Here is a 22,119-nt window from a genome sequence, read left to right on the forward strand (position 1 = left end):
CAATAGGGGACGCCAGAATTCCTGCTAGGGAGGCCATTGGCAGGACCCTGCTTGCTCAGAGCAGGCACCTTGGACCCAGCTGTCTGTGGCTGACCCACTGGCAGCTGGCCCAAAGGAGCAGACATCTCTACTGGCTCTGCAGTCCCTATCCAAGTCTGGCAGGTGCACAGCAGGTCACAGCCAGGCAGCAGCCCCCACTGCCAGACTGCTGCAATGGGTAGAGGGTGCAGGGAACTCTCACAGCTGCTTCAGCAATCTAGCTGGCACAAGGGGTAGTGTCCCCAGGTACCAATTGGCTGGGCCCCAGAAGCTCCTGAGAGCTAGTAGCCTTGAGCTACTTTCCAGGGCAGCTTTTTATACTGCTGGGGCCAGGACAGGGCTTTAGAAGTGGCCTTGTGGCAAAACTATGAAGCTCTTCATAGAAATATAGAAAAGAGATTTGCAGATGGTTATAAATCTGCTCAGGCATACTGTATTCTGTAACATGAGGCTACTTGCCCAGTTTACTGGATGATGCTGAGCAAGGACAGAATCTCCCAGCGTTAGGACAGTTGGTAGCACTAGAACCATCTTTATGTATTTACCCTATGCCAAGTCTGAGGGTTTCTGTAGTGGTCAGATTGTTTGGCACTGAAGGTTAAAAGCATTTTTTGATTGGGGAGAATTGTTTTCTCTTCTAGAAAATCTAAATATATGAGAGGAACTTTCCTACGTTTTTTATGAGAACTTCAGGATGTGGAAATATATATTTTTTGTTCCACTTAAGGGGGGGAAAAACCCAAAACCTTTTTATATGGCTTTTCACAATTTACAAAGTTTTGAAAATAATCCCAAAATTTTAAGATGTTTCAATGATACATATTGGAGCTTGTGTATTTATTTTCCTTGTGAATATGAAAGTGCTGTGAACAAAGATATGGGTTTTCTGCAAAATTTTGAATTGGAAAATTTTCCGGAAAAATTTCCAATGCCCTAAATAGAGTGAGATATGATTTAGCATGTTTATTTGATTTGTATTTAGTAAACAAAACTCAAAGTACCCCTATGTTAATTTTATGTCCCAATAGTTACAAGTATTTGAACTGAAATATTTGATTAGGGAAAAAAAATAGATGCAGTCAACTTAATGTGGTTTTAATGTTATAGTCAAAGCTTTATGTGGAAAGAAATTATTTTTATTAGAGTACTGGTAAAAATGTAAAGAATACACTATAGCATGTACTTCCCTTACATTGTTTGTTTAAATTTAAGAAAAAAAAGAGAAGGCACTGACAACTGTTGACACTAATTTTAGCACACCCAAAGAACTGTGCATGATACGCCATGGTTGTCCACTCATCTGCTTCAACAGAGTTTAACTTTCTTCCACTGAGGTCACTGCAACACCTCCAGTTTCACAGTCGCTATCTGTAGAATCACTTGCACTGCTTATTAGTTCCAGTTCAGAATTAGATTGAGGCAAATCTGATTCAGAACTACTTGAACCACATTCTCTTTTGCTAGAGGATGGTTTTACCAATGAGTGTATGGGCAAGGGCAACTTATCATCACACTGCATCCTCTTCACTAATTGTGCTTTTGACTGATTCTTCAGAAGCAAGAGATTTTTGAGAAACAGAAACAAGCTTAGTGGTACGTTCATTTGTTAGTATTTTCCTCTTTTTTTTTTTCCTTGATTGAGCTGAAAGCCTTCCATTTCCATTCACAAGAAGCTGTTGTTGGTGGACTGCTTAGGATTGTTAGAGCAATCCTGGACAACAGTCCAGCGCTATAGTATCCCTTCCACCTTGTGAAAGGAGACACATTCTCTGCTTCCTGCCAAATGATGTCTTTGCTCCACAGTTTTTCTTTTGCATGGTACTCGGCAGTGTCTGTCATCATGGCTATTTCATCGATATTGGGGACGTTCTTAGCTACTTCCATACTTTTATCGAGAGCAGAAGATAGTTCATCTTCCGATTAAATGTTGCCCTCTGTGTTGAGGATTCAAAAAGTTTTCTGCCAGATGAACTAGATGAAAGCAAAACTCAGATCTCTTAATAAACATTTGTTTTACTTCTTCCTCTTCTTTTTTGGATAGAGATGAAGAAGGCAAAAGCTCAATTAGATTTTCATTCAGTTATCTGAATATCTCTGGAATATTTGAAAGGCTTGGTGCATTACCTTCAAGTTTCTTGATAGCCACTGAAACTGGTAGTAGCAAATCGAATGCTCCTTGAACTCAAACCCAGAACACATCGTTGTCGAGAATCTGCTTCCGAATGTTCATGGGAATAATCTGGGATACTGTGTTATCTATTGAAGCACACTGCAAGCAGCTCTTTGTGCGCAGCAGACTGTGTAAACACTTTGTATCCAAGCCCCATCTAGTTTCTCCTGGCAATAAAAGTGCACTTTCCTTTCTGTGTTTCTTTTTCTGTAATTTCTTCAAAGTCTGACTAGCAGCATGATGATTATTCAATACCTTCACAATCGCTTTGCCATTTGCCAATATTGTCTTCATTGTATTCACACTTACTGTGTCCTTTGCCAGAAGATTCAACCCATGAGCAAGACAGCCAAATACTATTAAATGGGGATTCTTTGCCTTTAATATTTGCCATGCAGCTTTCACGCTACTCACATTATCAGTTACAAGGGCTTATTATCGATTGTGTAATTAAAAAAAATATATTAAGTCTAAACTATTTTGGGTGCTTAGTGCAAGCAGAAAATATTTTAAATAAATAATAGTCCAGGGGTGCATTAATAACTTTTAAAATTATGATGTTTTAAAACAATATAGATGCTAGTCTATACTATGTGTTGTTTAACATATTAATTTGGTTACTTGCATGGGTTGCCTGATGTAGACTTTTCTCAGATGATGTTCTACTACTTTGTTGTGTCAGCTTTCTGTATATGGCTTGTATTCTTCAGGACAGTTTCTACACATTATTATATGTTTCTTCATTTTTGTTGATTGTTGGCATACTTCTGCCAACAATATTTACATCTACCAACTTTCTTCCTTCCTTCCTTCAATTGCTTGAACTTCACTATAATGATGCCACGCACTTTTTTTTTCTGATTAGGCATTATGATGACTACTTCAAACCAGAAGCACTAAAAAAATAACAGACCTCATGCAAACACTTCCAACTTTCCCAACTCAGGAAAAGAAATGAGACACTGCTCTGGGTGTTTGGTGAACTGAAAGTGAAACACAAATTAACCACAATTCTAGTTTTGGTTTTGCTTTCACTTGCAGTCTGAGATGAAACAAGAATTTTAGCTTTGGTTTTGATTTCAGCTGCACAGCCAATTAGGTGAATTCATAATTAGATTTTTGGTTTGGATTATTATGTGGGTGTGTTTACCCTCCTGTTTATAAATCAGTAAAACATATATGTGTGCTTTCACATCTTTCGTTGGGATAATCACCTGAAAAACATTAATTACAACTTTGAAACTGTCAAACTTGCCTAATATTGCATTGACATCCATTCATTGTTACTAATTAATTTTATGAAACAATGAATTTTTAGAAATAGAAGTTTTTCCATGGAAAAATAAAGCATTGGAAAATTTTCCAGGAAATTTTCCACCCCACATATCTGGCTGTGGGGGGAAAAAAATTGGGGTTAAATTCATTGTAGTTCCAAATTTCTTGTAATCTTTTTCTTGCTTACTGCTAACAAAATAATATATATGGAAGACATGTTCACAAATGCAACCTAGAGCACTAGAAATGACCTTTTTAGATGTTAGTTTTGTTGTTTCCTGCAATTTTACTTCCTATTACTCTGGATTTCTATTTCATTTTTTTCTGTTACTTATGTTGCTGGAAATCAGAATGTGGATCAGTACTATTGCTGCCCAGTCAAGTTAGTATGAAACGGGGTGGTTGAGAAGTGGTTTCAGCTTGTTGGTGCTATGCATGCATTTTGTAGAAGTTTTATAATACCTGAGATGGGTTGGAATGAAGGATTATTTTTGGAGTCTAAATACTTTATTCACATCTTTATTGATGGATAGAGAGTATTATGATCTACCTACAGTATTCTTGTTTTGCTTTCTGTGTTTTAGGACTGCCTTCCTGCTTTCGTATGCTTTTTTAATTATTTAGGAACTGTTTGTCCACTACTGGAAATGATGCTAAGGTTAAAGATGAGTGCAAAAATGTATACAAGTGGTAAAAGCTGAGGTTTTTTTAGGATTTCAAATGAAGTGTATTCTTCTCACATATAGGTGGCAGTGGCGGGTCAGATAGACAATTTTTAGAAGTGAAATATGTCAGTCCTGTGCTAATCAATGGTTTTGTCACAATGCCAAAACTTACTTGCAAAACTTCCAGAATCAGGTCTGGTTCAAATTCAGAACACTTTACTGTTTTGTTCCTGGATTAGGTTTCTTATACGGAGAAAGACAGTGAAGGCTGTTAGTCCGGATTCTTCCTACTAACCTCAAGTTGAAACTCTAGCAAGGTTTAACAAAGTCCTCTAGTTGGGCCTGTTGAAGACACACATGTGGCCAGTGGCTTGAATCTTAGAAATATGATTTATTTATTTATCATGTCATCCTCCCCCCATGTAGTGTCAGATTATTCCTCAGTGTTTTTTCTTATTCAGCTTAGAACAACATGAGCAATAGGATCTTTTGAAATTGAAAACTGGTTTAAATAAGATGGTTTTTAATGGGAGGCATTGAAAAACAACTTTTGAATTAGATGCTTTTTAAGATTTAGTTGAAAATGGATCTTTTAACATTAAATGTAAATTGTAGAGTCACTGAGTAGTCGTCAGTGCTTGGGAATTGCATTTCAGACAGGTATGGCACTAAAAGAAAAAAAACCTTCTTGATTTTTTTTTTTTTGTGTGACTTAGCATTATGTTTTGAAAATTGATTGCAAAATTCCTGTATAGTGCGTTTATTATCTTGTTATTCGTATATTTGGGTTTTCTAATTTTTCATACCCATTGTTAAGAGGATATTTTAAATCACCTTTAAAGCTATGAAGAAACATTGTTTTAGTACTGTATTTAGTACTACATGCCTGGAGGAAAGCAGAGTGGAACAAGCTAGACATGAAGAGTTCTAGGCTGAGGGACAGAGAGCAGGCTGGTGAGAGAAACAGGATGGCGGGAGCAGAGTACCAGTTTGTTGGAGAGAGAAATGTTGAGGGTGGATGAGGAATAGTGGGAGGCTTACGGTGGTTGGATCAAGAGGACCAGAACTGGCATCAGTGTTTGTGGGTTGGCGGGGTGTGGGAATAGGGAAATGGAGGTAGAAAGGAGAGAAACATGATAAACTAGGTGGTATGAGAAAACTGATGTAAGAAAGAAGTTAGGGCAAGGCTGGATAGATTGATGGGATGAAGAACCTACAGTAGGGGAGTTGGACTGGGAGTAAGGTTTTGTGACAGGTGAGTGTGAGTGAATTAGGAGCTAAAAGAGGTAACTGGGACTGAGTATAGGGAGGAGGGGAGATTCTAAGTTGGGAAGAGAAACTCTGACAACAACCCTGGAGCAGAATTGGGACTGGGGTTCTTTTGAACATTCAACACAAACCAGTTTCACTATGTGTGCTGAAGGTTCAGTGTAGAAGATGTACCTGGATTGGCAAAAATCTGTGTTTATGAAACTTGAAGGTTAGCATAATTTGTAACATTCCTGCTTTTTTTGTTGCAAAAGTTAGAAGATGTTGAGTGAGAGAAGCAGGGGATTGCATGAAGAGATAAGGGGGTCTCAGGGTTGAGATAGTTGAATTCACCCCTGGAGAAGAGGATTCTATTTCTGCCTTTGTCAGAGTTCCAATGTAAAGCTCAATAAATTACTTAATGCAGATTTTGACAGGCAATCATTATTTGTGTTCCTCACTTTCTGGATGTCAAACTTGAGATGCTAATGCAGTGGTTTTCAACCTTGTTAGACTCAAGGCACCCCTTGTTAGTCTCAAGACATCCCTTGGAAAATGTAAATTCTTACTGCACTTCAAGGAGAAATCATGAGTGCAGATGTTCAGACTTTTCTCCCCCAGATTAAAAATGGCCCCTCTAGAAGAAAAATAACTCAGGAACAACCAGGCTGCAATCACTCCCAGAAGAAACTCTCCTGGGAGAATGAATGTTTGTACATGCTGTGGCTTCTCTCAGAAGAGAATGTAGTCCTCCTGCGTCCACCCGTTCCTCCCTCCCCCTTTTCCCATGGAGACAGTGGTTGTGTACACACATTTAAATAATCCAGAAGAAGTTTCCCAGATTTATTCTCCTCATAGAAAAACTTTTGCTTTCTTTTGCAACAGCAGAGTCCAACAAAGGGGGACACTGTCTCTCTGGAAGGGAGAGAATGAGAGGGGTGATGGGATACTAAAGGACTATGTTCTCTTCTGAGAGAAACCATAGCATGTACAGACATTCACTCTCCCAAAAGAAACTCTCCTAGGAGGAATTTAAACATTTTTGTTCCCAAGTTCTTTTTCTTTTGGAGCAGCCATTTTACTGTGAGAGAAAAAGCATAAACTTCTGCACACTTATGGTTTTTCCTGAGAGAGCAATGACTCTCGCAAGATAAATTGAAGGTCAGTATGAAGCCAGTGTGTTGGTTGCTGGACTCTGCTGCTGCAGCAGAGAGCACAACACTCACCCTCCCTGATCCTCACATTGTTCTGCAGGGAAAAATGAGTTGACCATGGGCAGTCTGGGTCACCCAGTCAGGGCTGCCCTGTGCACTGCTGTCATCTATCACTAGGCAGTCTTAGGGAGCCCACAGAGCATGCTGAGATGTGTGTACAGGGTCTATCCCCAGCTGCACAGTGTCAGCACTGCAAGCTCTCCACTCTTCAAGACCCCAGCATTCAATATGAGCCCAGGACAGCAGCAATTAGAGCCATGGTGGAGCAGACCCAGGTTGGCAGGGGGTACAGGAGGTCAGCTCTGGGCTCTGGGTGGCAGTGTCGGACAGTGGAGGGGCTAACTGGGGCATGAGGGTGCTGAAAGTGCAGAGCTTGGTGACTAGGTGTCAGGCAGGAGTCTGGCATTTGTCTGGCTGGGCTGACCAGGTGCAGTTTAACACAGTCAGCTTCTACACATGTGCTTAATTGCAGTAAATTATGCCAATGTAAAATAGTACTGTCCCCAACAATACTATCTTACGCAGGCCTTTGTTAGTTTACTGTGGCCTAATACTGTTGCACGTGGCAGTGAGACTTTACTTCACAGATAATTAATCTACTACTTAATAAAGTGCACGTGTAGACGTGGCCCCTGAGTGTTTTATTCCCTTAAAAAACAATCATTCCTAGAATTAAATTGGAAAAAAAAAAGAGCAAATCCAACCTGTTTATCTGTTTTCTGTTTTTTAGGTCAAATACAAAAGAGACTTTGAAGAAAGCAAAGGAAGAGGATTCAGCATAGTGACTGATACACCTGAATTACAAAGGCTGAAAAGGACTCAGGAACAAATCAGTAATGTATGTAACTATATCCTGCAGTAATGGCAGATCAGATAAATAGTATGTGTAAGAAAAGGCATGACTGTAGGTTGGTGGTGTTTCGGATGATGTTTGTGAGGGTGAAGAAATTCAATTTGCTGACTGACTTATGTGTGTTACATTCTTAAAGGTGTACAGTACACAGCACATAGGCAATGTGTGTTCACCTCTCCAGTTTTCATCAAATGTTTTCATAATACATGCTTATGGTACAAAGGTTATATGCATTGTACTTTTTTATTTAATATTCCTGTTTGCAAAAATACGTATTTGTTAACATTTTTGTATCTATTGTTTGACAGCTTTTTTAACAAGAATTCTCAAAATATGCATAGGTTACAAAATGGAGTTCTAGTATACAAGAAAATGCTAATATTTAGCTTTGAAAAAAGTATCCAGGAAAATGCCTTGCAAGATGAATTACGAACAAGAAATTCTAGTGATGCAAAATATTATCATGCATCTTCTCTTATTGTCATTAATGCAAAATAGTACCTTCAACACCAAAAATGGCCCCTAACCTCCCAAGTCTTTTGGGCATTTCCAGTTTGTTTATTTATGTTTTGATGTAGGATACTTAGCTGGCTTTACAAGCTGGAGAATTGTTACCGTATATAAATTTACAAGCCACCAGATATTCGTTAGAATATGTGTTCTTTTAGGTAATTCTGCCTGCCAGAGCTTTTGTCTGTATGCAACTTTAAAAAAATGTATTTTTAATTTATTTTACTCATGAAACAAGTTGGTTGCACAGCAATATGTTTTCATAAACGTTGTTTTACTTGTAAGAAAATATATTTTTGAGTAGCATTGGCTGGGAAATTTTAGACAAAATGATTTTTTCATTAGAAACAGCTAATTTTGTTGCAACTTTCATTAGGATAGGATTTTGTTGCCTAGGATGGAATTTATTATCTGAGAGAGAGACCATCCCTGAAGATAACTTAGTGGGTCAGACATTAATCTTGGCGGTAGGAGTCACAAGTTTAAGTCCCTAGTCTAAACTAGTCTGTTTTTGATTCAGCCCAGGTACTTGAACCTGAGTCTCCCACATCCTATGTGGGTGTTCTAACTACCTGGCTATATTGGCTTGCGTGGTCGAGGATCTCTCTCAGTGTCTCCTGATGGAGCTGTTTTACTTAAAGAAAAAAAAATAGACCAGAAAGAGGGGAAGAGAGTGACAGAAACTGACTGCTTCTGTAGCACAGTGGGCGTAGTACTCATGTAGGAAGTATGACACCCTACTCCAATAATTTTTTATTGATTTGCATGAAGTGGACAGAGGAAAGATCAACTGACCAACTTATATACCTTGCTGTTAATGGATAGGGCACTCATTTGGGAAGTTAAAAAGGTAGGTCTGCAACATACCAGGTATCTGCCATTACCAGGACATTGACTGGTTTGATTTGGGGTTTTTCTCTCTCTCTGAAAAAAGTGAAAGGTTTGTTCTGATGTGGAACATGTATGTTTTTTAAATTTCAAGAACCTGTCCTGTTCTACTTTTTGAGAGGGAGAATGGGTTTATCTGTTGGCCTCCAGGACCTTGGTGCTTAACTTACCATATTGACTGCCTGTTGAATGCAGTACATTAGCATTTCTTTTCATTTAAAGAAAAGTTTGGGTTGGTTTAGGCTGTGATTATTTTATTTTCTAGCTTCCTTTGTCTTTGCAGGGGAGTACAGTTAATGCCTGGATTTTGACTTCTCACTTCTTCATTGCTAAAAAGTGTTGTGACAATTTTTTTTTCTTTACGTATAGATGACAGGTAGACTTGAAATCAAAGGACTTTATTAGTAGCCGTTCATTTTAAAGGGTAAAATGGAATTAAATGCGTGTATGGTAAATGTTAAGTTGCATCGATTATACTTATTCTAAACATCTTTAGATAAACTGCACTACTTTGTAGAAAGATAATTGTGCATTGCATTCAGTTTTAACTAATTAGGGAATAACTATTTTACAGATTTTTTTTCTCCACAGAGTACTTTGTGTTTAACAGTTTAGATTAAGGATCTAATTAAGATTAAGATGGTTGAAAGGTAAGTTCTTTCTGCTTACTAAAATTATGTGGTTGTTAATATAGTGAAAGAAAAAAGTACTAAATATTATGTTTTGATTTTTAGTTGTTCTTTGACTTTTCCCTGCCAAGTACCAGACACTTCCCAAAAGGTTCTCTTTGAAACAAAAGTGCAACAACTTCAATGAGTGGGTAAGTGAGCATGCTGTGTGCATAGCTGTCTTCACTAGAAGGAGATCTTTAAAAAATATTTTCTTTTGTCTGCAGCACTCATGAACATTCTCATAGTGATCTGACTCCTACATGCTACAGACACTAGATAAAGATACTACTTGGTTGTAATGAAAGTATAATGTAAAAGGAAAAGCTAATATGATGTGGACAAATGAAGGAAAGGGGATGTTAAATCTGAGTCTTGAGCACTATTTCCATAGCAGTAAACCAGGCACTGAAGTGCTTAGACAAGACTAATACAAATAGAATAAGCACAGGTCCATGACAGAACAAAAATTAGGGTGAAGTTTCTTAGAAACTGAGTGGTAGTTTAAGAGTGATGTTGTAGCCATGCTGGTGCAGAAATTGAGACAAGGATTTCTTAGGGTAGTATCTTTTTAATGGACCAAATGTATGGTTAGGATACAGGTAGACAAGCTTTCAAATGCAAGAAATTCTTCATCAGGCCTGACCAGAACAAGCCAAGCACCACATAGTAAAAAAACAGTTGTAGAAAGGGGTGAGAGAAACTGCCAGGGGTACCAGACATACAATTAGTAGAAGAAACGAAACCAGTGACTGGGAGATCAAGGTCTATCAAGGGAAGGAAGACCATTCTCACCTTTCATGTGTGGAAAGAATTCAGGAGTCAGGTAGATTATAGTATTCGTAAAAGCATATTAAGTCCTTGGTTCTTAGTGTCCTTAGTTCTTAGTGTCCAGTGTTTCCTCCCTGCAGGCTCTGCTCTTACCCTCCCCTCCTCCCCCCGTTGCAGCCACTTAACTTCCCCTTCCAGTTCCAGCTCTGGATGGGCCCCACTCTGTCCCAGGATGGAGAACACAGAGCTTCTGATTGCTCTGGCCCCAGTCCAGCCATGCAGCAGCTGTTGCAGTCTTAGCATCTTCAGCTCTGGAGTTTGGGACAGAGCTGCTGCTGCTTTGGGGCTGGGCTGGGGCTGGAGGCAGCAGATATGCTCCTTGTTCCCTGACCTGGGCTAGAGTGGGGCCCCAGATGGATACTTGAGCTGCAGGAAGGAGCGGGCAGTGGGAAGAGGAGCAGAGGCTGCAGGGGGCAGTTGATTGTGGGAGGCAGCAGTCAGAGCAGCATATTTTGTCTCCCTTTGTACTTGAATCTAAGATGAGGAGTTTCTTTATGTTGAATGGGGGTAAAACACTTTGTCTTGGATTCAGGTAAATACGGTAAGTTGTTGTCAGTTTTGTTTCTGATAAATGCTTGTCAAACAGAAAACAAAAGTCAAATGTGTCCAGTTTGATGGAAGGGACTGTATTTATGAAGGAGAACCCCAGAATCTAGATCAGTGATTCTCAACCACAGTGCTGTAAGGTCTTTTTAAGAGGTTATGCAATATTAGCAACTGTTAGGTGTGTAAATTCCTATGCATGATTCATAAGATAAACCCAGAAATTTCAAATAGGAGTCCATAGTGTCAAAAACATTCTGACACAATCTGAGTTCTTTGCAACAGAAGACTTACTCTATTATATTTCCATAGTCAAAAAATGAATGAAGTGGAAGAGCTGGCATTTTTTTTCACGGATGCCTTTAGCCTGCTGTCTTTAAAAATTTTAGAAGTGCTAGCCTAGGTAAAGGGGTATTGCTGGCACGGCTGGATAAACAGGATAGCATATAGAAACTTTCATAGTATGTGCCTGCATTACATCTATTTAGTTCTAATGTCTGCCCAGTGTAAGTATTCTGTCACTTTCAAGACAGTGAATTTAATTAACATAAATAGAAATGTAACCCGGGCGGTACTTCAAGAGGTATCCCCTCTCCAATTGAAGGGATCAAAGCAGGTGCACAAGCGCTGTGGCAGGTCTAGGGACTCTCCTCCCTCTATAGAGCAGAGCCAGACCACCAATGGGGACTTAACCATATACCTTTTAATACTGGGAACATAACAGGCATAAATCAGAGGATATAGTGGGCACTACAGTGTCCCAAGGGGGAAGGATTCAACAAAGGTTGACAAAAAACGGGGTTAACAAAATATAAAACACAAACAGCAGAACAAACTATATGGGTTGGTGAAATATAAAAAGGCACAAAATGCAGAATGTCAAGGAAATATAGGGCCTTGGTACCTGGAGGGGGAAAAAGCACAATGGTCCCTTTCCACTGCAAGATTTGCTTCTTGTTACTGCACTCACCCCAAGTCAGTCTAGCTGGGACTTGAACCCAGATCTCCCACATGGTAGGCAAGAACACTGCCATACAGCTGCAGTCTGCTAGGGGTTCTGACCTTCCTGGAGCCCCTGCCTCATGTCAAGTTGCCTGGCCTCTGATCGGAGGAGCTGGAAGCAGAGCTGAGAACCTCTCAGGTCACTGCTCAGATCCTTCCTGGACTGAGGAGAGCCTCGGCTGCTGGCTGCAGCATCTCATAGGGGATCCTGGAGCCCAGTGGGGAGCCTCTCCTGCCAGCTGCATGCCACATTGCTGAGAGTCCCACTGCTGCCTGCAGGTCCTGCTCTTTCAGGCTCTTCCAGGGCACTGCTCCTGCCCTGCAGGCTCAGCTCTTGCCAGCTCTGTGAAGCTCCTTCCTTGTTGTCTCTTGCTGGTCTCTCTCCTGAGTCAGCCCATGCTGCCTCTTTTATCCCCCTCCAGGTGACCCAAGGTGCCAGTTGGGACATGGGAGGGTGAGTCCCTGGGGCCTGATTGGTGAGGAAAGGGAATCCCAAGTCCTCCAAATCATCTTTTGCCCTTTCAAAACCCCTGGGCTAGGTCACTGCCAGCTAGCCCGTCACAGAAACATATACATAAACGTGCACATACTCATAAACAGAAACAAGTTTATATCCATAGCTTTCCTCTCTGACAGCTAGAAAAGTAGTTACCTAGTTGTCTTTCTACACATCACACAAAGGGTTGGAACTGGGAAGGAGATGGCAGTCAAATAAAAATAAGTGGTTTAATAGATTCATAGATTGCGAGGCTGGAAGGGACCTCGGGGGATCATTGGGTCAAGGCCCCCCTGCACCGGGCAGGAAAGACAACTGGGAGTCAGGTGACCTCAGCGAGGTAACCATCCAATTCTCATCTTGAAGATTTCAGGGTAGGCGATTGCACCACCTCTAGATGAGCCTATTCCACAGTCTGGACACCCTAGCTTTGAAGAAGTTTTTCCTAATATTGACCCTGAAATGGTCTTTCAGGAGCTAGAAAACCAAGTTGTGATGTCCTTGCCCATGTCCGCTGTAAAAATAGTAAAGAGCTGGTTTCAGTTTATTCTGCAAAAACAGGAAAAAAAAATTATAATCCCAAACTCCCATTTTGTGTCAGCCTAACATACCAGGAATTAAATTAACAGACACTCTTGTCCCGTTTTTACAAAAATAACATTTAAGCATTGGTTGATGATTAAATTTTGATGTGAATATGCAGTTTTCTTAGAAATAAATTTTGAGTTATAGTAAATTGTTTCCATTTAAATCAAAATCTGTTCATGCAAGATCATCTGTGTTTCATCTCTTATGAAAATTGTTGTACATTTTGATGTGCTCTTGGTTGCATTCTCTCCTCAGTTGCATTTATGAAACTCTCTACAGGGCAGAATTTGCCCCTAAAATGAATCATCTGATTTTTCCCTCTCTTCTCTTCTTTCCCCCCCCCCCCCAAGATGCCTAGAATAGGAGACAGTGTTCCATCTCAGGTTTGACATGTGCATGTCCTCTCTCCATGTTGAAAGGGAAAAAGAAATCATGATGTTATTGTGCTTGTTTGGTGTGCATCTGAGATTAGAACCTGGCTGTTATCATACATTTGAGTAACAATTCCTTATGTGGAATCTATTGGCACATTTGCTAATCTTGTTTACTTGTTCAAACATAAACTACACTTTCAAATTGCCAAAACAGATTGCAGGAAAAATTGGCAGGAGACGGTATTAACAATAAGCCCCAAAGCACCCTTTGTAGGCTACAGAGCTTAGTGCTTGAAAAATACCTTGGAAACTAGCGTTTCCCTTCCCCATTTAATTCATCTGAAGGAGAAGAATTGACTACAACCTGAATGTCTAAACATCATAAAAATAAGAATTAAATTATAGCACATCAACAAAGAGATAATAATATGGAATCACATACAAAAACAGTGAGCATTATTTGAAAGTAAAATTGGGTTTAACGTTGCTTATTAAGTAGTTGATATTTTTATCTGCCTAGTCTTCTCCTCCTTCCAAATAAGATGATTTTTGTACATCATCTGCAAGGCATACATTAAATTCAGTCACTGTTTAAATCCAATTATATTTGTGTGCATAATTATAATGCAGCCTGATGAAAAATGTAGCTGCTGCCACAAAATATTCCATGTACAACCATCAGTTTATGAACAGCTGTATGTAAGTATTGGGTTTAGAAGGCTCAATTCTGCAAGGTACTGATTGCCTTCAAGTCCTCTTGATTCCACTGGCAATTAAGTGTTCACTAGCAGTCCAGGAACAGCTCATTATCTTGCTGGATTAAGTTTAGAGCACACAGAACTGAAATTAAGTGTTACGTCAATAACCTTGGTTTTGGTTAGAGACTAAGAGGCTGAAAGGGCCTCTTTTCCTGTAAATACATTTGTATCCTCTGTGTTAGAAGGACAAATTCCTATTCTGCTCCTACAAAATAGATGCATATATGCAGGATTATTTCAAACTTTTCCTCGTATCTGGGGTTTTGTATTAACTTACTGCTTATAAATAGGCCTTAATTTTTGCTGTCTCCTGAGGCTAATGTATTTTTTCCCTTTAAGAGCCCCGTGATACACTAATCTTCTTATAATTTGTGCTGGTGGTAAAAGGATTCACCTGATTTGTTATAGTGAGTAAGCAGAAATAATTTTGCCTCTACATGCAAAGTCCTGGCACCCGATATGGGAGTGAGTCAGCAGAAGAACCTTGTTATCTCTATCAGTAACTATGAATATTTAGTACAAGCTATTCTAAAAATATGTGGAACAGCTTAAAAAAATCTAGAAAATGGCTAAGCACACAATTAGGGATTGGAGATTTAGGGAAAATTTAAATAATACACTTTATATAGAACTTGTTAAATAAGTAGCTGAAAAACTTCAAGAATGTATTTTAAACTTTGGTAGTGCTGAAGGGATATTGTAGCTATGATGGTCCAGAGGCAAAATTATGCAGAAGTCAATAATTTTTGCAGCTGATATCTTTTATTGGACTAACTGCATGGTTTGGATAGACTTAGACAAGCACAGTACCTTTCCTTGGGTCTCTAGAAGAGAAACAGGCACAGCAGAGCTAACTAGCAGATAGAACAAGGGTTTGTGTAAAACTCTATGTAAATAAAAACAAGCTGTAAAAGAAATTACCAGGTGGCCAACAGACGAGAGAGATGTAGTAAAAACATTGAGTGGAAGAATAGGATTGGTCAGGGGGTTGTTGTCGCTTGTGAAATGCAGAGATTAGTGAGCATCAAGTAGACTATAATGGACCATGAAATCATTTTAAACTTTGAGTATTCCACCAAAACAGCTCAAAATCAAAATGTTTATATTAAAAGAACATCATTAAGGTTGCAAAATCAAACAGAAATCTAGAATTAAGGTTGCCTGATGTTTAATTACATAATCACATGATACAGTCTTTAATTACATGATTGTATGCTACTGCATTTTCCACAGGATTGCTGCCTCATTCAGTGTACAGGAGAAACAGTGCTCACTGAATGAGAGGCTATCTAGTACTTTATCTTCATTGTTCGTTGTATGACTGTATTCCTTATTTATTGTATACCATACATGTTTTGCATTGAAGAGTTATTAATTTCCTTATAGGGTTTTCTATACAGTAGTGTGTCAGTAGTTTTTCATAGGCATTACTGGATATTTTTGCACAATACCCCAAGAAGGGAAGTAGTATTATAATCCCCATTTTGCATATGAAGAACTGATGCACAAGAAAATCACTGCCATCTTTTGCTTGAGCTGGCTAAACATTAGCAGTAATAGGTTATCTTTTGTGTGGACATGCTGCTACAGGGAGATGGAGCACACACTTTGCCAGCAAGTTTCATCTGCTAAAAAAACAAAAGATTGCTGAGAATCAGGAATAATATGTTTAGTTCCAAGTTCTGTAAGAAGATTTTTCCTAGTGATTATAGATAGTGTTAGAACGATGTTGTAGCTGGGATGATCCGCAATTATGTGAGAGGCAAGGATATTTGTAGGTGGTATCTTTTATTGGACCAGTGGCATGGCTGGGATAAAGTTAGATAAGCTTTTGAATAAAAGGCATTCTTCATCTGTTCTGAGGAAAGAAGCAGGCACAACAGTGATTAAAAACAGTGGGTAGAGGTATGAAATTGGACAGGAGAGAAATTCCCAGTGGTAGCAGACAGACAATTAGCAGAAGAAAAGAAACTTGGTTACTGGGAATGCAAATCATTACCTGGTGATTTTGATTATACAAACTTCCACCTTTCTGCTCGCAGCCTCTCTTTTTCTTCTTTTCTTCCCCTGCCTCCCACTACCAAGCACCAGCTTTTACTCTTCTTCAGTTATTACCCTCTTGTTTCTTCCCATTTCCCTGTTGTGCTGTTCTTTCTCCTGATTCCTGTTGCTCCCTTTCTGTGCATGACTGTGCTGCTGCTTGTAAGCCCCCAGTTCTATTTCTAAACAAAATTCTCCCTCTGTGCTCTTTTTTCCTCCCCCCTTTTTGTTCCTAGTCTGTCTTCTAGTGTTTCGCTTTTCTTCACTCCTCTTTGCTCTCCCCTAGAAGCTCCTACTCTCACTTCCCGTCTCAGCTTAGACTCCTGTCTCTGAGTCTCACCCACGTTTCTCATTCTTCTCCATTCAAGTATGATAATTTTCTTCTTACCTTCCATACCATGTGGATGCCAGAAGGAGTACACAAGAATGCAAGGAGAGAGTCCTCTTGCTCTTGGGTCCTGTGATGGATGCCTCAGTAGCTCTTAGCATCTGTTTGGGTTATTACAGGAAGAGTCCTGATCAGTCCCTGCAGTCTTGGGCTAGAATATACTCAGTGATGTTGTGTGATTATCACATTCTGGTTGGTACACAGAACCTATGAGGGGATGGAGCATGCTCAGTACACGTATCATTAGAGAATCTAGTTCCCAAACTGTTATAAACCTCTACAGAGTGAGTGAAAACTATTTTTTGGTGTATAAATTAGTCAGATTTGGGCACATTTTCACATGGATGTAAAATGACACACTCCACACATTATGGCAATACCTCATCTGCCAAATTTTGAAGTAGTTTTTATGGTTGTAACAGGGAATCTCCTCTTGGCTCCCATTATGAGTGGGACCCCAGGGGGAATGGGCTGCCACTTTTACTCACCTGGGAGTTGTGCTGGAACCACACCATCACCAGCAAACTTCTCTTGACATTGCTGGGGGGCAGCCCCTTTACCAGGGATGAGTAGGCTCCCCAAGCATAGCCTGATCCCTACCGGGGTCAGGCTGGGTCCCTACCACTGTCAGCCAGCACTTGGTAGTAAACCCAGAAGTGTGAGTCCTGGCTTCTGATGATCCCCAGCTGCATTCTCTCATAGGGCCAGGGAGCTGGTTGCAGTTACCCTCTAGAGTGGGGTGGGCAAAATGTGGCCCACAGGCTGGATACAGCCCACCAGGCCATTCTATCCAGCCCGTGGGGCCTCTAAAACATTTAGAAAATTAATATTTATCTGCCCCTGGCTGCCTGTCATATAGTCCTTGCCGGCTTGCTAAAACTCAGTAAGTGGCCCTCTGCCTGAAATAATTGCCTGCCCCTGCTCTAGAGGCTTGGCAGACTCAAATATGTGAGTGCCACAGACCCAAACCCCTGGAGAGGGGAAAGCACTGTCTCCAAGGAAGCGAACAATATCTCTCTGTGCAGAGGCACAGAGGAGACCAGGAGCAATGTGAACCTGGTCTGTGGCTGGGAGAAATCTCCTGATTGGAATACACTGGTGAAGAGTAGCTGGCAAAAGAGAACCACCCATGTGATCCATCAGTGTTGAGCTTGAGACATGGGGTAAACCTCTGTTTGTGGGGAGTGCCTATGAGGATCACTCTGAGAGACCTGGGTATTGAACTGATAGGGTGGTGATGAGGTCTGCCAACCAGAAAGATACTTCCCGGGAAGTCATGGACGTGCTACAACCAAGGGCAATATAGACAAATGGATAAGTCTAACAAAGAGGACTGAATTGATTGAGAAGGAATCCCTAAATTGAGGAGAAATAGGGAAGAAGTAATTGTTGATGAGTAGCCCTAAATGCGGAGCCCCTGTTTGGGAGTTGATTGAAGGCTAACATCGCTGACAGCAGGATGTGTTAAGATTGTGCCCTAAGATTGTGCAGGGAAAATCCCAAGGCAGAGTTGACCAACTGGCCAAGACACTAGTCAAGTGACTTGGATATAGTGAAAAGATTGTAGGTCCACCTGGCAGGTGTGGTAAGGGCAGAGTGTATGGGAGGTGGAGTCCTGTGAAGAAGAGATATCCCTTTTGCTGAGAGAATACTGTTTCCTTTTTGTTTCATCATTCAGCTTCCCTTTATTATGTTTCCATCAAGGTGTGGCAGGGGAGTATAAGGAAGTGGGCAGTGACTTGTGTAAAGACGAACGAGATGCATCATACCCGTTGACGATTTTTTTTTAAATGTAGGCAAAACAAGATTCCATAATCTTATAAATAATTGATCCATTGTAGCTAAAACATTGAGGGGACAACCTCCGCTTGAGACACATGTGGTTAGAAAACTTAATTGTGAATAGTTTAAGATTGACAGAATTATAACATATTGAACATTTTCAAACAGAACGTGTCTAGCAAGCTTAACCATAGGCATTACTTTGTATGCTGTCTGTAATAACATGAAACATGCAAATTTAGACAAGCTGTCAGGTGAGAAAAACATCTATAGAAATTTGACAGATAGTCATAGTCATGGCGAACTGTAAATACATGAGAACCTCCACATCAGCAAATTGTCTGAAATGAAAGTTCCTTTTTGTCAGACAGAAGTGTATTATGACTTGAATAGAGCTTATGAAATTTGACAGCAGACCTTGGAACAATTTATTGTTGTTGAAAATTTCCCTTTTAACAGCTTACACAATGAACAGTCATAAGCGGACTCAAAAGAATCATATAATTCTTATAAAGACAGGACCAATTGGAAGTGTGAGGTAAGTGAAAGTATTTTAAGTTAAGGGAATCTCCAGAATCAGAAGCATTCAATTAGGATATCTCATTCAAGAAAAGGTGTGTTATGAAAAGGTGATTTAAATTATAGGCTGGCCTCTCGCATAGAAGTATAGAATAACAGAAGTCATCCTTCAGGCTTGGTTTAAAAAAGCTATTTTCTCACTATTTTTATCAAGCTTAATGTAGATAATAATGCCTACATTACAAGGTTCACCTTGAATTTCAGAATTTTAGAAACTTCAAAGTTTCTAAAAGAGTCTGCTAATTGTATGTGAAAGTGCAATAGCAATGATCCAGAATAAAATAAACAACACATTAACTCGCCTGATTACACAAACAAAAGAGTTTTTTCTGTATTAAAATACATATCAAAGAAATGGCAGGTTTTGAGCAGAGATGCATGGGGATTTGAGTAGTCTGATTCTAACTTAAATAAATAACTTTGACAGGAGGACTGTAACCTTGTTCCCTCTACTGACAATATAAAATTGAATTGTGTGGTGGACACGAAACAAGCAGTCATGAGAAATCCCCAAAGGCATGGATTTACTGTATTATATAATTGGTTTAATTCATGCATGGGAAATAAATGTTAATTGTAAATTGGTTGCAAAAATGTAGAATTTAGGTGCAATTAAATCAAATGCTAACCTAAATATTTTGACAGAAACCATAAATCGTTTTCCCCTGAAAAAGATCTGAGCAGCACAGGGGAGTTATTAACATATTTCTTTAGGATAGATTAGAGCAGTGGCATTCAAGGACAAGCTTGGAGCTTTACAGTATTGTGCTCGTTTCTGTCACTGTATTACAAATACATTATACATCACTTAATGACTATGTCAGCTGGTGGGATGCTTTGCATGAGAGAGCCTCTAATTCAGTTGAGAATGGTTTACTTAGAATGCTGACAGACATGCAGGCCCCTGCTCTAACTTATGGTGCTTTACTTAAAGTGCCATGAGTTAGAGCACCCCTGTTAACCCAATGGTCATTTGCTTGTTGGGTAGGGGGTGGGGTAGAGGGAGGAGGGATCGAGTCTGCTTGCAGCCAGCTGAGGAATGGCCCCTCTCCCACTCCTAGCTCCAGGACAGTCAGCAGAAAGGGAGGGGGGAGAAGGAAGCCAGCAGCAGCAAGCTGCCAGCTGGGATTTTCCCAGCCTGAGCTGGAGAGGCAGGGTTGGGGAGGCCATGAGGTGGTGGGGCTCCAATTCACCTGCTCCGCGTCCAACTCAGGCTGGGCAAACCCCAGCTGACAACTCACTGCTGCTGGCTTCCCTGTCCTCACATGACAGGTTAACCCTGGGGAAGACAAGTTCCCTAAGATGCTCTAAAGTAGAGTGCCTTCATCTGATACCTCATTTGAGGATGGCTATTTTTTCACATGATTGGACACTTTAAAAGTGGTCTGCAGCCGTGCACATGTGTCACAGCATGGCTGTAGCTAAATCACTCAATCCATTTGTTCAGGCAGGTGAGTGCTCTTTTTTTTCATTATAATTTAATGAAGTCATGTGGTTCAGAGGCACAAAGAAAACAGGTAAAAAAAAAATAATAGAGCAATTCCTGAAATCTCATAAATAAAGTCATACTGAGTTTTAAAACAAGCTTTTTTAGGTATGGAGATTAGTAATTCAAAAAACTACTGGTTGGTTTTCTCAGCAGAAGATAAGGTTTCAGGAACTTTTTTAAAATCATAATGGTTTCTTTGTCTTTCCACAAAATCACTTGTTATATGCTATGATATAGTGGCCGCTGCCCATTATCTTTGAAAACTTGTAGAGATTGAGAGAGGTCCTGGATGATTGGAAAGGGGAAAATATAGCGTCTATCTTTAATAAAGGAAAGAAGAAGGATCCAGGGAACTACAGACCAACCAGCTTCATCTCAGTTGCTGGCAAAATCATGGAGCAGGTCCTCAAGGAATCCATTTCTAAGCACATGGAAGAGACGGTGGTGATTAGGAACAGTCAGCATGGAATCACTAAGTGCAAGTCATGCCTGTGCAACCTGATTGCCTTCTATGACTGCCTTTCTGGATGTAGGGACAACATTGGAGGTGATTATATCTTGACTTCAGCAAGGCTTTTGATATGGTCTCCCACAGCAGTCTTGCAAGCAAGCTAAGGAAGTATGGGTTGGATGAATGGGCTGTAAAGTGGATAGAAAACTGGCTGGATTATTGGGATCAGAGGGTAGCAATCAATGGCTCATTGTCTAGTAGGGACCTGGTATTAAGTGGAGCACCCAAGGGGTTGGGTCTGGGGCTGGTTTTGTTCAACATCTTTGTAAGCGACCTGCAAGACGAGGGGGAGTACATCCGCAACAAGTTTGAAGATGACACCAAGTTCTGGGGAAGTAGTTGATATGCTGGAGGGTAGGGCTAGAATTCAGAGAGGCCTAGACAAATTGGAGGATTGGACCAAAAGAAATCTCATGAGATTCAATAAGGACAAGTGCAAAGTTCTGTACTTAGGATGGAACAATCCCATGCACCGGTACAGTCTGCGGACCGACCGACTGGGTAAGAAGCAGCTCTGTAGAAAAATACAAGGGGATTACAGTGGATTATAATTTGAATATGAGCCAGCAGTATGCAGTTGTGCAAAGAAGGCTAATGGTATACTGGACTGCATTGGTAGGGGTATTGCTAGCAGATTGAGGGAAGTGATTCTTCCCCTCTATTTGACACTGGTAAGGGCACATCTGAAGTGATGGATCCAGTTTTGGGCCCCCAGTACAGGAAGGATGTGGAGAGAGTCCAGTGGAGGGCAACAAAAATGGTTAGGGGCTGAGGAACATGACTTTTTAAGAAGAAGCTGAGGGAACTAGGCTTATTTAGTCTGGAGATGAGAAGACTGAGAGAGGATTTAATAGCAGCCTTCAACTACCTGAAGAGTAGTTCCAAAGAGGATGAAGCTAGACTGTTCTCAATGGTGGCAGATGATAGAACAAGGAACAATGATCTTGAGTTGTAGCAAGGGAAGTTTAGGTTAGATATTAGGAAAAGTTGTCTTGCTAGGATAGTAAAGCACTGGAACAGGCTACTCAGGGTAGAATCTCCATCCTGGGAGGTTTTCAAGACATGTTTAGATAAAGCCTTGGCTGGGATGATGTAGTTGGGGATGGTCCTGCTTTGATCTAATTTTTTATGATTCTGTCATTCCAGCACTACCATGAAGGCTCTGTCTCTGTGTGTGTGTGTGTGTGTGTGTGTGTGTGTGTGTGTGT

At 40.3% G+C, this 22,119-nt stretch overlaps 1 protein-coding gene across 1 annotated transcript in view; it reads left to right on the forward strand.

Annotated features, from left to right (window-relative positions):
* Positions 1-22,119, forward strand: part of LOC109308067 (LIM zinc-binding domain-containing Nebulette-like) — a 282,040-nt gene that overhangs the window by 201,860 nt on the left and 58,061 nt on the right. The window contains exons 3-4 of the mRNA XM_019532312.1: positions 7,342-7,449; positions 9,597-9,682. Of these exons, the coding sequence (XP_019387857.1) occupies positions 7,342-7,449; positions 9,597-9,653 (165 nt within the window). The 3' untranslated portion in view covers positions 9,654-9,682. The remainder of the gene's footprint in view (positions 1-7,341; positions 7,450-9,596; positions 9,683-22,119) is intronic.

This window comes from Crocodylus porosus, unplaced genomic scaffold, assembly GCF_001723895.1.
Source record: "Crocodylus porosus isolate Cpor-Errol unplaced genomic scaffold, CroPor_comp1, whole genome shotgun sequence".
Taxonomy (NCBI): Eukaryota; Metazoa; Chordata; order Crocodylia; family Crocodylidae; genus Crocodylus; species Crocodylus porosus.